This window comes from Microchirus variegatus (assembly GCF_963457635.1).
Source record: "Microchirus variegatus genome assembly, chromosome: 9".
In the NCBI taxonomy this organism is placed as follows: domain Eukaryota; kingdom Metazoa; phylum Chordata; class Actinopteri; order Pleuronectiformes; family Soleidae; genus Microchirus; species Microchirus variegatus.
Window position 1 is genome coordinate 24,604,186 of NC_139810.1, and position 16,642 is coordinate 24,620,827.

The 16,642-nt window shown below is 42.8% G+C and overlaps 3 protein-coding genes across 3 annotated transcripts; 2 read left to right on the plus strand and 1 right to left on the minus strand.

Moving 5' to 3' along the window:
• Positions 1 to 447: 447 nt before the first annotated feature.
• On the minus strand, positions 448 to 3,295 carry tuba1c (tubulin, alpha 1c). Its single transcript, XM_083894766.1, has 4 exons — positions 3,169 to 3,295; positions 1,795 to 2,017; positions 1,541 to 1,689; positions 448 to 1,438 (listed from the first exon to the last, which is right to left on the minus strand). The coding sequence occupies exons 1-4, from the start codon at positions 3,169 to 3,171 to the stop codon at positions 458 to 460; spliced, it is 1,356 nt and encodes a 451-aa protein (XP_083750892.1). The 5' UTR covers positions 3,172 to 3,295; the 3' UTR covers positions 448 to 457.
• Positions 3,296 to 7,838: 4,543 nt separating this feature from the next.
• LOC310931620 (tubulin alpha chain-like) lies at positions 7,839 to 10,231 on the plus strand (the record flags this gene model as incomplete). Its single annotated transcript, XM_083894836.1, has 4 exons — positions 7,839 to 7,875; positions 8,679 to 8,901; positions 9,000 to 9,148; positions 9,251 to 10,231. Exons 1-4 carry the CDS (start codon positions 7,873 to 7,875, stop codon positions 10,229 to 10,231), a joined length of 1,356 nt encoding a protein of 451 aa, XP_083750962.1. The 5' UTR covers positions 7,839 to 7,872.
• A 2,806-nt stretch (positions 10,232 to 13,037) lies between these two features.
• LOC310931701 (tubulin alpha chain-like) lies at positions 13,038 to 16,505 on the plus strand. Its single transcript, XM_083894932.1, has 4 exons — positions 13,038 to 13,150; positions 14,125 to 14,347; positions 14,435 to 14,583; positions 15,348 to 16,505. The coding sequence occupies exons 1-4, from the start codon at positions 13,148 to 13,150 to the stop codon at positions 16,323 to 16,325; spliced, it is 1,353 nt and encodes a 450-aa protein (XP_083751058.1). The 5' UTR covers positions 13,038 to 13,147; the 3' UTR covers positions 16,326 to 16,505.
• The last annotated feature ends 137 nt before the right edge of the window (positions 16,506 to 16,642 follow it).

Consider the following 16,642-nt stretch of genomic DNA (forward strand, 5'->3'; position numbering starts at 1 on the left):
CCAGGCACAAAACCGAGCATTCTGAAAAGGGCTGTTTTGGCAGGGTTATTGAACTGCTATTGTGCTTCATCCTTATGATATTTTGACTAAAGCATGTCACAGACATGTTCATTAGGGCATCAAGAACTAGTTTAACTAGGGGTAATAGGGTATAACATGGCCTCTTTAATGTTGAAATATGGGTTTATGTTGGCTCATCATCTTGGTGTAACCATATCATGTACAGTTTCTACTGTCGATCCTGTGTGAATGCCAGAAACGTATAAAAAGGATATTGATTCATAACACAGAGAGAGTATATTTAGGTTGAATTAAAACAACAACACAACTTTCACATGCCACAGATCTTTTATTCAGTCAAATGTATCATTTTCCAGGAATATTTCAGTAGCCAAATTGTCAAACAATACAGAACAATTTCTGTTTTGAATTCTTTCAAGCCCTAACATGTGCCCCTTCAATATTCTTCTCCTTCCTCCTCTCCCTCACCCTCAATGGAGTCGACTCCCACCTCCTCATAATCTTTCTCCAGCGCTGCCATGTCCTCTCTGGCCTCAGAGAACTCTCCCTCCTCCATACCCTCACCTACATACCAGTGAACAAAGGCACGCTTGGCGTACATCAGGTCAAACTTGTGGTCGAGCCGAGCCCAGGCCTCAGCGATAGCAGTGGTGTTGCTCAGCATGCACACCGCTCTCTGGACCTTGGCCAGGTCTCCACCAGGAACCACAGTGGGTGGCTGGTAGTTGATGCCGACCTTGAAACCAGTGGGACACCAGTCCACGAACTGGATGGAGCGCTTGGTCTTGATGGTGGCGATGGCAGCGTTGACATCTTTGGGCACCACGTCACCACGATACAGCAGGCAGCAGGCCATGTACTTGCCGTGGCGAGGGTCACATTTCACCATCTGATTGGCTGGTTCGAAGCAGGCGTTTGTGATCTCAGACACTGAGAGCTGCTCATGGTACGCCTTCTCAGCAGAGATGACAGGGGCGTAGGTGGCCAGAGGGAAGTGGATACGGGGATATGGCACCAAGTTGGTCTGGAACTCGGTCAGATCAACATTGAGAGCACCATCGAAACGGAGGGAGGCAGTGATGGAGGACACAATCTGACTGATCAGCCTGTTCAGGTTGGTGTAGGAGGGACGATCGATGTCGAGGTTCCTGCGGCAGATATCGTAGATGGCCTCATTATCCACCATGAAAGCACAGTCGGAGTGCTCCAGGGTGGTGTGGGTGGTCAGGATGGAGTTGTAGGGCTCCACCACAGCAGTGGACACCTGGGGAGCTGGATAGATGGAGAACTCCAGCTTGGACTTCTTGCCATAATCGACAGACAGACGCTCCATCAGCAGTGAGGTGAAGCCAGACCCGGTGCCACCACCAAAGCTGTGGAAAACCAGGAAGCCCTGCAGACCAGTGCACTGGTCAGCCTGAGGACAGAGAGGGAGACAGGGATTAAAATATGAGATTATGATTGAAACATTTTGGGTAAAATTTAAAAAAATTACTACTTTTCATATCAATTTACCCACCAGTTTGCGAATCCTGTCCAGCACCAGGTCAATGATCTCCTTGCCAATAGTGTAGTGTCCCCGGGCGTAGTTGTTGGCAGCATCTTCTTTCCCAGTGATCAGCTGCTCAGGGTGGAACAGCTGGCGGTAGGTCCCACTGCGCACCTCATCTAAAGAGAGACAATACAGATTTTAAATTAATTGCCATGATTGTTTTCCTCATATTTTTTAAAATAATGACCTGGAACTGATTTATAGAAAGTAATTACTCTAACCGATGACAGTGGGCTCCAGGTCGACAAAGACGGCTCTGGGGACGTGCTTTCCAGCTCCAGTCTCACTGAAGAAGGTGTTGAAGGAGTCGTCTCCTCCTCCAAGAGTCTTGTCACTGGGCATCTGTCCATCAGGCTGGATCCCGTGTTCCAGGCAGTAAAGCTCCCAGCAGGCATTGCCGATCTGGACACCAGCCTGACCAACGTGGATGGAGATGCACTCACGCTGTGGAATAGAGGAAACAAATGGTCATTCCTCCATGTTGATATAATGTTTTTACATACTATTTATGACATGACATTTTTTTTTTTTTTTTAGCACAAATGCATCAGGAGAAAGTTGCTTCAGTCAGTGCAGTAGTAGGAGGAGGAGGAGGAGCATCCCTGCACCACAATCCTCAGGGGACACACGTTCTGACAGCAGCCCCCACACAGGCACAGCCTCCTCTTTTTTTCCCGTTTTTTTTCTTTACAACCTTTTTAAATGAATTTAAATGCTGATATGTGCAGATGTTTGTTACTTGTCATGCCCGAAATAAACGATTCATAAACATAAAATAAGGTTAGGTCATCCCTCCCAACCAAACCCCCCTTTTATAAACCTAAGCATGAATGCTAATTATGTTAGTCTGGAATATTCCACTTGCATGAAGTACACACAACCACAGCTTGTAGGGTGCATAATGCCTCAATTAGACAAAACATTAGTTGTTTTATGTTGTAATAATAATAATAATAACAATAATAATAAAATTATCAATTTGGATTACATCAAATGACAAAAATGACGCGTTTATTTAATCGATCCCTTAAAAATATATGTCAAGCTTGAACAGAAACATTAAATTATGTTCGTTGTCGTTATAATAAAAGGAAGAAAGTAAAAAAAAAATACAATGTCTAATGCCATTTATAAATAATAACCACAATCCACCGTCTGCGTCCATCCGCGCCCACACAGCCCCTCCCTTCATCCACAGTCTGACAAAAATCACCGATTTTTGGCTTTTTGACACAGGTTTAGTACACTAAATTTGACAAATTTGAAATAACAACAAGAGTAAATATGTTGTTTAATTGACGAAAAACCCTTTTCGCCGTCCGAATTGTTCCGAAAACCCTGAATGGAGAGAGTCTGTGTATTGTTCTCATCTCCACACAATGACAATCACGTAGTGCCACTGTGCCGCAGACACATCTGTTCCGTGCCGTGACAAAGGTGTCACGAAAATAACGTCGCTGTGTATCATTAGTGATATTTATAGGCGGAAACCATCCTGTTTTTATTGAATTAGACAGGATTAGACGCCGTGACACCGAAATGCCTTCCCTCCATGTCTACTTCACTACATTCACAGAGAAGAGAAAACCACTCACCATGTTTCCGTTTGAGTTTGAGAGAAGACGGAGAGGAGAGAAAAGGAGTAAATGTGGGGCGAAAAGAAAGGTTTTAATAAAAATAAAACGCAAGGTTTGGGTTGCGTGTAGAACCTAATGAGGTCGATGCAACAACTGCCGGACAGATGGCGGGGCTACTGTATTTATACACTCAGGGACAGTGGATTAGCCCATTAGCTTCAGCACGGAGGGGGGAGAGGAGGGGAGGAGGGTTCACTATATATATATATATTTTTTAAATAATATAATAAACATGTGGCTTTATTAATAAGTTCAAATTCGAACAAAATGGCAATAAAATCTGTTTGTATCAAAATAAAAAAATATATTAACGCATTATTGCTGTAATCTAATGTGGTATGGTGAATTATTTGAGGCATCGATTCTACCATTTTATAATTTATGCATGCATGCAGTGCAGGGGGGATTGCCCATATGTATTATTCAAATATGTCAACCCACAAATCAATAAAAGCACAGTATATGTTGATTGGGGTTTTTGTAGAGCTATAAAAATGTGGCAAACGTTGCTCTGCAAAACCTTCTTTAATTAAATAAATTCAATTTCACCCCTAAAATAAAAGTTTACAGATTCTATTAACTCTATTGTGATTCAAGTTGGATGGGCTTTAAATCTAATATTTCATCATTTGAGGACATTCTGATTGAATAAAGGGGTCTTTAAGAAAAAAAAAAGGCTAATTTATTATGCATGCAGAGGAATGATTTTCTACACGGTTTTTTTTGACAAATCAACAGAAAACTGCCCTGTTTTTTTAGTGTTGCAAATTCAGTGACTTGGTACAGTCGCTGCAATGTAGATGACACAAAATGGCTGAATGCTTCTGTCGCACAAGATGCTTCCATCTCACTTGAGCAGCCAGGTGGCCATGTTGCTAAGGGCTTGCCGTGGTGTGTCTACCCCATGCCAGCTCCCCTCCCTCTTTGTCCTAGATTCTCTGCAATGATGTCATTCAGTGGTTCGATCACGTGGTTCCATCTCTCTCTCTCTCTCTCTCTCTCTCTCTCTCTGTGCTTCTGTTGTTCAGCTGCACTGGATCCTGGGTGTGCCTCCCTCCCTGGATTCTGCCTTGTCTGAGGAACTGAAATGGCCAGAATTGCAGTTTTCTGCCACTTAAAATGTGCACAGACTATAAGGTGTCTGCTGTTTTGGGTGCTGCTTTTACAACATGACAAAATCATCACAGTCATTTAAAAAGAGGCTTTCCTATCGTGTTTCTGATATATGTAGTACTGCATACTGTAGTTCCACATCATTATTCACTGCAGAATGAGTCAAACACTTGCTTTCACCAGAACAGCCGCCATACTGTGGGAATAATCATTCATTATTCAGTAGGGGAGTGAGGATGTATGATTTACAACCAGGCTTTTTGTGGTTGCTGTGCTCAGTATGAACTGCAGGGGAAGAAAGAGAAGCACAGGAAGCAGCCATGGACCCAAGCCAGGACTTCTGAAGAGAACATTCTCTGAGCCCCTCCTCCATCTCCTCCTCCTCCTCCTCCTCCTCCTCCTCCTCCCCAGCAGCTGTGAGACAGGGAGGGTCTGAGCAGCTGCTAACCAGGAGGAGAGGCAGGATGAGAATAGTACAGAAACAAGTGAATGGTCCTCATGGCTCAAAAGTGACTGCCCGCCATCCTGCAAAGAGAGACTATCATATACCTGATCTGTCACAGCAGAAACTCTGTGGTGAACGTTTTAATGCAGGTGCAGTTCACTAAACTGACACCATATCATAAAAGACAGAGGCTGTGGTAGTTAAATTCCATCCATCCACCTTTTACCGCTTTATCCCCCACATGAGGGTCACTGGGGGTCGCTGGTGCCAATCCCAGCTGACATATATAGGGTGAAAGGCGGGATACACCCTCGCCAGTCCACAAACAACCATCCAGACACCTATGGTCAATTTAGAGTGTCCAATTTGCCTAATCCTTGATAAACTAAAACATTCACACACACAAACAAAAACTGTGCTTGAACCCCATCAAGTCTCAATATTTTGACTGTTCAGTTTGGAAGAAAGAAAACATGCAAATTGAGAAATGCTTCAAGTGTGATTAAGGACATATATATATAGTTCACATAGTGACATCTGACCATCGCCAAATATTTTAATGTACACATGCACACCAAATCCAAAGTAATGTCACTTGGTGATGTTGTTGTGATATATTCATAGTTTGAGATGTGGAAAATGGCCATCAACTGTTGTATGACCTACAGCAGGGCTTTTCAACTAAAAATTCCAGAGGGCCAGCTTTTTGGAAGGCTGTTCAGCCAATGGGCCGGTCAACCCTTGTACTACTATTTCATGTTGCATGTACAGTAAACGGATACAAATAGATACAAAATGTTAGAAATTATTTAGCACTTATTTATTGAAATGGCTGCTAGTTTTGTGCAAAAAAGGTAAGAAACAAAACCACCAACATTCAGGTACAATACAATTTGCGTATCGTGCAAAAACATTAAGGTGCAATGGCCACAATAGGCTATTTTTGCAGAAATATAAGTAACAGTACCAATAATATGCAGGTTCAACTGCTACAGTTGGCTCTTAGTGCAAAATATTCTGGTGCATACATAGGCTGCTTACAATTACAGCTGTACTAGAATTTGCCAAAAAGGGACGCAAAGTGTCACAAAGTGCCAGAAATAGGCGAAACTACATTTTTTTATTAGCCTTTTAATAATACATCCATTATTTATGGACCAAGCCTGTCCAAATTGCTTGAAGGGCTGGTTCTGGCCCCCGGGCCTTAAGTTGAATAGCCTTTACCTTAAGTGAAGGGATGAAACAGAAGTAGACTGGAAATTAGAATTTTATCTCGGGGAAAATGAAACGCAGATTTGAGAACAATGTTTTCATGCAACAAAATTCATTTATATGACAGCAGTAAACACAGGCCAAAGCACTTTAATGGCTATCTGCTTTTCACCAGAAAACATCTCAGTTACATGAAGGAGGCTGCAGGGATCAGATCCTGTGTGGCTCACAATGTTTTTTTTGTCATTTTACTGATATGCCTAAAAATACATACAGCTGTTGTCATAGTTTCCTTTGTTGTTTGCAACCAAGGTGTCTGTTAGTTTGCAGGGCTATTATTTAGCACAAGAACAGATAATTGTTGGAGACAGACCCCCACAGAGCTGTATATGCACACCCAGTTACATCACTGTTCTATTTCTGCTTCTATTTTATTACAACTGCCATCAGCGTCGTGCAGCTTATACGTCTCAGAGGCCACTAATCATCGTTTAAAATCAGGGTGAAAGATTTTGGGATATGTGTGGGTTAGGTGATTCACATCATCCCACAAAGATGGTGAATCCCATTAGCTGAGCTTTTTTCAATACCAGGCTGTGCCTATCGGTTTTCCTAGCAACCGTTAAATCTTGGGTAGCAGGCTGGGGGTTGGGCGTCGGGGAGGAGGAGGCACGGTCAGAGCTAAGATTACACACAAACTTTAAAAAAAGACAGATTATCCTAATGTTAAAATCACGTTTTTAGTTTGACATTAATGAGTTTTTCATGACCTCGACAAATTCTTCGTAAACATTCACGTGTATTTTGTGCCCAGGCCGAGTTGCACTTGTATCTGCCCCGCCCTTTATAGTGTACATGTTTAGAAAACTACTGAGAACAGCAACATTAGTGGATAAGATATGATATATAAGATTTGTCTCTTTCTCCACTGATTATTCATAAATACAGAATGGATTTACAGTGACGTGTATGTTCTTTTGTAGATTGAGACTGCAGCAGCCGCGTTACTTAGCCTTTCTGAAGCGATTTGTTATGTTTAAATGTTTCCCATGTGTAAGAATTAGTAACATCTAATAAGACACAGCGAGACTGCAGTTCTTCCAATCAATCCTCCCTTTTGCAAGTGCGTCACTATACGGATGCTGTCTTGTCATCATGTGAGTATAGTAAGACACAAAATGCCCGCCGTGGTTGTTTTGGCCGTACAGGCTGCTGTAGAAAGATGGTGTCTTCTGTAGCGTAAGGCCCTTGCCTTGAAGCAATTTAAACAAACACACGTGAACCTAAATATTACCATGTGAACAGATATTTAAGTCAGTTTTTTTTTTATTTTTAAGAAAAAGGTTGCCCTCCATGTGGGGGATGTGTAATTATTCTGTGGTGCTAAAGGCAATAGTGGGGTTAACATTTTTGTCCAGGATGGATGTTTCCATATTGCACCTGCTTTATTCCCTCAGTTGACTTTTATTACAATGCTATTTCATGTGTTTGGATATATTGCGTGTAGGAATATATAGAGTGATATTTGGCAGATTGGGCCAATGTGCGCCATCAGAAATGATGGATATTACGCAGCATTTCTGTCACAATGAAAGAGCGCCATTGCTTGCAGCACAATAACGGGAGGAGTTCTGGATCGGGTGGGGTCTGTGAGGCGGTGTTTGTGGCGGGGATACCTGCTCATCCAATAAAAACATCAGAGACACTTTGAAGCGTAAGACTGACAGTGATTTGACCAATAGCCGCACAACAGGCGCCGGGGCTCCAGACGCATAAATAGAAGTGTTCTGGGCGTGTGCGCCATCTTCTCTTACATCGACCCCATAACTGTCGACTCGTAAGATCCGTCAAGAATCTTCTCCAATCTTCTTCAGCGACTTTAACGCGACAATATGGTAAGAAAAAATATTTGAAACCTTGGATAAACACATATTTAATGTTACTTCATTCAAGGATGTGTTTGGCATGAGGAGAAAGGAGAGCGTTAATAGATAAGTATGATAATAATTTTTTATGATAATAATTAACAAATAAATTATAATTTCGCAACATTTTATCTTTAATAACAAGTGTTACACCAATATATGATGTATATAGCCTATGTATGGATATGTATTGTTTATTATGTGCTTATGGTGTGAGGTTTGGTGCGTGGGAACTAAATGGACAATAATGGACGAGCAAATTGAACAAAAGAGGCTTTCACTGAACCACAGCATGGACGGAATCGACAAACTCCGGTCCAAATGCTGACGATCACGTATTTTGTTGCCCAGTCGCAGACTGGCATCGCTTCTCCCGACACTGACGCGTTCGTGTTCATTCAGAGTCCACTGTCGAAGATGCGCATCATCAGCACCAGCTCTCTTAGTGTTCTCCACCCAGAGGAACTCACTCACTCCGCAGAGGAAATGGATTAAATGCAGTGTCTGCTCTGAGCAAGGCATTAGTAATTCATGATGGTGATGAACACAGCTGTGGTGCAGTGTTCTGTTGGACCATGGTTAGAATCGACATTGACTGTTGTCCACAGCCTCACAATACGTGACACTTCCACACAGTGCATCAATCAGAAGAACCAATAATACTGATAACTGCTTAAAATCTATTATTTGACCATACATTCCTCCATTTAAAAATGTTAAGAATGAAAATCTACAGTTGGATAACCTCTTTCTTCTTTTCTTTCTTTCCACAGCGTGAGTGCATCTCCATCCACGTTGGTCAGGCCGGTGTCCAGATCGGCAATGCCTGCTGGGAGCTTTACTGTCTGGAGCATGGGATCCAGCCCGATGGACAGATGCCCAGTGACAAAACCATTGGGGGAGGAGACGACTCCTACAACACCTTCTTCAGTGAGACTGGAGCCGGAAAGCACGTCCCCAGAGCTGTTTTTGTCGACCTGGAGCCCACTGTCATCGGTGAGTGTCAGCACCTGTCGTTGAAAACCAACATTGAACATTTCTTTAATAAAAATGAGAGTGGACCACCATGCAATACCTGTATTGTCTCTCTCTAGATGAGGTGCGCAGTGGGACCTACCGCCAGCTGTTCCACCCTGAGCAGCTGATCACTGGGAAGGAAGATGCTGCCAACAACTACGCCCGTGGACACTACACTATTGGCAAGGAGATCATTGACATCGTGCTGGACAGGATCCGCAAACTGGTGGGTAAATTGATATGAAAAGTAGTACATTTTCTTAATTTTACCCAAAATGTTTCAGTCATAATCTCATATTTGAATCCCTGTCTCCCTCTCTGTCCTCAGTCTGACCAGTGCACTGGTCTGCAGGGCTTCCTGGTTTTCCACAGCTTTGGTGGTGGCACCGGCTCTGGCTTCACCTCCCTGCTGATGGAGCGTTTGTCTGTTGATTATGGCAAGAAGTCTAAGCTGGAGTTCTCCATCTACCCAGCTCCCCAGGTGTCCACTGCTGTGGTGGAGCCCTACAACTCCATCCTGACCACCCACACCACCCTGGAGCACTCTGACTGTGCTTTCATGGTGGATAATGAGGCCATCTATGATATCTGCCGCAGGAACCTCGACATCGATCGTCCCTCCTACACCAACTTGAACAGGCTCATTGGTCAGATTGTGTCCTCCATCACTGCCTCCCTCCGATTCGATGGTGCTCTCAATGTTGATCTGACCGAGTTCCAGACCAACTTGGTGCCATATCCCCGTATCCACTTCCCTCTGGCCACCTACGCCCCTGTCATCTCTTCTGAGAAGGCGTACCATGAGCAGCTCTCAGTGTCTGAGATCACAAACGCCTGCTTCGAACCAGCCAATCAGATGGTGAAATGTGACCCTCGCCACGGCAAGTACATGGCCTGCTGCCTGCTGTATCGTGGTGACGTGGTGCCCAAAGATGTCAACGCCGCCATCGCCACCATCAAGACCAAGCGCTCCATCCAGTTCGTGGACTGGTGTCCCACTGGTTTCAAGGTCGGCATCAACTACCAGCCGCCCACTGTGGTTCCTGGTGGAGACCTGGCCAAGGTCCAGAGAGCGGTGTGCATGCTGAGCAACACCACTGCTATCGCTGAGGCCTGGGCTCGGCTCGACCACAAGTTTGACCTGATGTACGCCAAGCGTGCCTTTGTTCACTGGTATGTAGGTGAGGGTATGGAGGAGGGAGAGTTCTCTGAGGCCAGAGAGGACATGGCAGCGCTGGAGAAAGATTATGAGGAGGTGGGAGTCGACTCCATTGAGGGTGAGGGAGAGGAGGAAGGAGAAGAATATTAAAGGGACACAGAGGTATAAGAAGAGCTCATCTATTCAAAGCATTCCAAACAGAAATGATTCTGTTTTGTTTGTGTATTGTGATATTATTCCCAGTTTGGTTGCTGAAATCATCTTGAGGCCAGTTTGAATAAAGTTCTTGAACATGTGAAGTTCTTTGTCTTCTATTAATTTAACCCGGTGTGTGTTTATCTAATAGATTATTTTAATAGATTATATTATGACTAATAGTTGAATTACTATTATGTAAGTCATTCCTTTTAATCTTAATTTTCCATTAAGAGTCGGCAAAATTCACTCAGGATATACATGTTTCTCAGCAATATATCAATTTATATAATCTGTCAGTCAGGAAATATGTGCAAATACACAATGCATACATTTAGGAGAAACTGCATGTTGGTATCCCAATTACCATGACTATGTTCTAAATGCTATTAGAGTCTACATATATAGTCATGGGGTTTACATTTGCAATAATAGGAAACATAAAAACAGTTGTATCAAAAGCAGATGCAGCCTATGTTGTGTGATAAAACTAGCACTTTGAGTTTTAAGCATGTAGAAAAACACATGATTCTAAACATTCCCAATCCAGCTGTTGTAGGAAATTATGTTACAATTAAAATTTTACTGTTTAGCCGAGATGCACAAGTTCTAGTGAGAATATTTAAGACTAACTAATAATAAAACATAGAACAAATCAAAGATTACTGTGGAGAAAATAGTGAGATGTTAGGCAACCATTATGTTTGAAGTTGCATAAAATCAACATTTTATGATGAACTGATCTAAGCATCTCTGTGATGGACAGGAGAAGTGTCCAGGGTGCACCACCACGCCTGTCAACTGGGATGAGCTCCAGTAAATTCTCAGGAAATGGGGCCCCCTAGTGGTGGTAAAGGTTTGTCGTAAGACAGGTTGACACCTTGAGCCTTTTTTAGTCTTCCTAGATGATGAGTCATGTAGATGTTAAATTAAAAAGTACACTATTAATATAAACAACCTAGTGGAAATGTTTTTATCGCTCGCTTGACTACTGTCAGAATAATTACAAGACATCTGGCATTTTCTCAACAGTTACAGCTATTCATTTATATTAACATCCATTACTATTATTATGTGAGTCAACTTATTATGTTTTTTTTCGAGGAAAAACATTGCTTTTGTTAAGTGTACTCCAGCTATCGGATAGTTGGTTGCATAGGCTTCAGATACATTAAATGTGTGTGTACACTTCGTTATGTCATAGATTTGAAGTGAACTATGCTTTTAGAAGTTTTTGCAAATGTATTAAAACTGGAAATTTTTGTCAGACCTTTTGTTGTGACGCAGGTGCATCCACTTTGCTTTAATTATCCGTAAGATGCCTGTAAAGTGTTGCTGAAATCCACCCGTGGCAAGCGTGAATGGATACTTTTGCATATTTTAGCAGGAAAAGCACAGGTGTCGGTGGTAACATTAACAATGCCTCTGTTCAGTCGACACTGTGTGACAGTACACCCTAATACTATAGGAAGGTACATGGAAATCAGCTGTAATTAATATGATTATTTACACCTGCAGCTCTCCTACTGTGACCATGGATATACATCCTTAACTGTGCCCACTTTCATGGCAGATATTGTGACAGGTTCCAATAAAGAATGGTACGATACCACTTTTTTGTGTCCGATACCGATATCACAAACTCAAGTATCTACCGAAATCATCATTACATTTGTGCTGAGTCATTTCAAAGACATAATTACCCAACTGTGAAACAAATATTGTTCTCCCCAAAAGAAGAAATGACTCAGCTAAAAAGCTTTTGCTGGTTGTACTTACATTATTTTTACACCGATTCCCAACGCTAGTATAACAGGAAAACCACATAGAATAGAATTTTTATTTTATTTTTTAACATTGATTTTGTCAGTACATATTCAATGGTAAACATATATGGCAACTAAATTGACTTCCCATAATTCCAGTTTGATATACCTACAATTTAATTCTACTATGACCTAAGAAGATAAGCGATAACATAAGCTATCCTTTATTAGTCCACAAGTGGGGACATTTAAATTGTTACAGCAGCAAAGACTAAGTGAATATAAAGATAATAAATAAAAATAAACATTACTAAAAAAAAGTACAATATATAAAGATATTAACACTAAGACTATATATAAAAAGGTTAAAATAGAATGTAGAATGTACATTATAGACAGTTTTCCAGAATATATACTGTATGGGCTAGATATTTACAAATAAAAAAAGATTGAACATGAGAAATTATATTTGTATATTGCACTTACGTAAATATACAGTATATTGCACATGCGTAGCCTGGTTATGTGTGGTCTACCGAGAGCAGTGCTTGTTGTACAAGTTAATCTCTTTTTAAAATCTCAGAGTGGAATCATGGCTAGTCATACATTACTTGCAGTTACCATGTGAACTGAATTAACGATATTCGGGAATGGAAAAAGCTAATGTGGTTATCCTATAGAAGAATGAAGTAGTGGATGCTTTAAACTACAGCTGTCGAAAGGAAAATGTCATTTACCATCTTATGTTCATTTCGGGGAAGGAATTGAATTATGTATAAGTGTAATACACATCCAGACTAGCTATTAAATGTTAAAATGTCTTGCCATTACGTTATCCCGGTTCAGGTTTCCTCACTTCCGTGTTGAGGTGGCGGCATTTCCATTGTACACCAATAGGAACAATAGGAATGGGTCACGTGTCACATTTTGCCCAATCAGATTCAGCAGCTGGTTTCCCCCTCGTCATCCTGCCGGACAGTGAGTATAAAAGACCCCGCCCATCATTAGGAGATCAGTAACGTCTTGCACGCAGACTCTGATAGTCGTCACTGTGAGATAACTTCGCCTTTGTCCTTCCATTTCCGCCGAACTAACTTCAGAAAACATGGTAAGATATGACAGAATGTTTTTCTTCTTTATTTGTACGTTACTATTCCCTAGAAATAGCGTATGTCATCAACAGTGCGAACTTTCGCGGGTTGAAATGGAAAAGATACCCCCCCCGGCCCCGCCATCGTGGTCGACATTTTAGCTCGAATTCAAAAGAAAAGTAAATATGTCGGACGGTTTAGCGGATTTCTTCTTGTATGTCGTTCAAACTGCTCTGCGGATTAAAGTGTAAGGCCTCAGACCAAATTCAAGTGGAGTCACGGCTGCTCTTTTCCTCCCTTTGCCGGTCTGCTCATTGACCCAGTTATCTTATCGAAGGGCACTAGTTTTTCAGTCTGGAATATTCCTCGCTTTTTTTTACCGCATGCGTAACGACTCATCAGAATCGATTGATAACGGTAATTCAATACCAAAGCATAGGAAGTCGAAGAGGGGGGAAAACTTGGGTTGGGCCCGTTTTGGATTACCCACACATGGCCTTTTGTCAAACGACGACCGCAGGCAAATTGAATCTATTCTTCGTGGGGGGGGGGGGGGTATTTTTGGACAAAATCACAGCCGTACTTATCAAAGTCAGATTTGGAGAAAAGGCTTGGTATCAAAACGTTTCTAGAAGCACATCTGTATCATCAGACTCCCGTTATATATTATTTTTCCTTTGAAATCCTTTCTTTTTTCCCTTTGAATAAATGTGCTACACCCATCAGGTGACCTGAGTCATCATGGTGTCATGGTGAATGCATGTCTGGTCCTTCACAAAAGACCCTTTCTTCTCAAACTATGCGCTAACTACGTTGCTCTAAAAACATGCTCATTTAGTCCGCACACATCCAAACGGGTAGTGATGGTTTGAATTTTCTTTTCTTAAAATAAACAAATAAATCAATTTAATTTAAAAAAAAAAAAAAAAAAAAAAATCTCCCCCAGAAGAATTTCACATAAATGTATCTTTTTTTTTCTTCTCTCCTACAGCGTGAGTGCATCTCCATCCACGTTGGTCAGGCTGGTGTCCAGATTGGCAATGCCTGCTGGGAGCTTTACTGTCTGGAACATGGGATCCAGCCTGATGGACAGATGCCCAGTGACAAAACCAGAGGAGGAGGAGACGACTCCTTCAACACCTTCTTCAGTGAGACTGGAGCTGGAAAGCACGTCCCCAGAGCTGTTTTTGTTGACCTGGAGCCCACTGTCATTGGTGAGTGTAATTTTCCTAAGGCAAGTCCAAGGACGATTTAAATAACCTTTTTATTTTAAAACCATATATATATTTTTTCTTTCTTAGATGAGGTGCGCAGTGGTACCTACCGCCAGCTGTTCCACCCTGAGCAGCTGATCACTGGGAAGGAGGATGCTGCCAACAACTACGCCCGTGGACACTACACTATTGGCAAGGAGGTCATTGACCTGGTGCTGGACAGGATCCGCAAACTGGTGGGTAGCTTAATATCAGGATTTGATTTTCGTAATATTAAAGTAGATGTATTATACCCTATTTCTCTAAGTTAACCTAGTTCCCTGGTGTCCTAATGAACATGTATGTGACATGCTTTGATCAAAATACGGTGAAGGATGAAGCACCACAGCAGTTCATACACCCTGTCAAAACAGCCCTGTTCAGAACGGTCTGTTTTGAATGCCTGTCTCTTAAAATTCAAATGAGACACGGGAAACTACGTTGGTGTCACTGAGGCTCCGGCAGCTAACAGCTGTTAGCATTTGGAAAAGCCACCATTTGCCGACTCTAGCAGCACATTGCCGTCATATAACATGTGTCCACTGGACATGTAAATCCTCTGAGGCTGGAAGTTTGTGTAGTACTCTGTGCTGCACTGTGCAGCCAAGAATAGAATTCTTTGCGTACTTCTGATCTTCCGGATACCATTACCCTCGCTTGCAATCTCGCGTTTTTTAGGGACAAAGCGGAGCTCCACGAGACAACAATTCCAGGAATGTATCATTGTGACCTCACAATGAGGGCAGAGGTCAACATTGCGTGTTTTATCTCCTGTACTTAGACTGAGGTGGACCACAAAAACACGAGTGAGTCATCTTTTTTCACACTTCTTTTCTACTCGTAGGGCCTCCAGAGTCCCACATAAGTATTAAAATGACTATAATGTAGATTTCTGCATAATGCCCCCTCTTTAAAAATAATTGTATAATGGTTTAATCCCTTTCTCCCTCTCTTTCCTCAGTCTGACCAGTGCACTGGTCTGCAGGGCTTCCTGGTTTTCCACAGCTTTGGTGGTGGCACCGGGTCTGGCTTCACCTCACTGCTGATGGAACGTCTGTCTGTTGATTATGGCAAGAAGTCCAAGCTGGAGTTCTCCATCTACCCAGCTCCCCAGGTTTCCACTGCTGTGGTGGAGCCCTACAACGCCATCCTGACCACCCACACCACCCTGGAGCACTCCGACTGTGCTTTCATGGTAGATAATGAGGCCATCTATGATATCTGCCGCAGGAACCTCGACATCGAGCGTCCCACCTACACCAACCTGAACAGGCTGATCAGTCAGATTGTGTCCTCCATCACTGCCTCCCTCCGGTTCGATGGTGCCCTCAATGTTGATCTGACCGAGTTCCAGACCAACTTGGTGCCATATCCCCGTATCCACTTCCCTCTGGCCACCTACGCCCCTGTCATCTCTGCTGAGAAGGCTTACCATGAGCAGCTCACAGTGTCTGAGATCACAAACGCCTGCTTCGAACCAGCCAATCAGATGGTGAAATGTGACCCTCGCCACGGCAAGTACATGGCCTGCTGCCTGCTGTATCGTGGTGACGTGGTGCCCAAAGATGTCAACGCTGCCATCGCCACCATCAAGACCAAGCGCTCCATCCAGTTCGTGGACTGGTGTCCCACTGGTTTCAAGGTCGGCATCAACTACCAGCCGCCCACTGTGGTTCCTGGTGGAGACCTGGCCAAGGTCCAGAGAGCTGTGTGCATGCTGAGCAACACCACTGCTATCGCTGAGGCCTGGGCACGTCTCGACCACAAGTTTGACCTGATGTACGCCAAGCGCGCCTTTGTTCACTGGTATGTAGGTGAGGGTATGGAGGAGGGAGAGTTCTCTGAGGCCAGAGAGGACATGGCAGCGCTGGAGAAAGATTATGAGGAGGTGGGAACCGACAGTGTTGGGGATGATGAGGAGGAAGGGGAAGAATATTAGTCAGACATGGGTTTTCTCATTGTTCTACACAGATGGCTGTTACCAATGTTTGATCAGTAAAAAAATGTTACATGAACCTGTGCTCTGCTTGTTGCTAAAACATGTTCTGATGAAGTGGAGGACTGTTTAGATATATCAAACTGATCCAAGCCCTGTACTCAAAAAAATAAATAAAGTTAATCGGCCACACTCCCGTTTCCTGTCTTAAATGCAGTACAGTATTGCTGAAGTTGAATTATATGTCATTTTTTCCGGGGTTCAACTTTATTTAAGTCATGAGGTGGACTGGTGAGCTCTCCAGGCCGTCACCGTCAGCT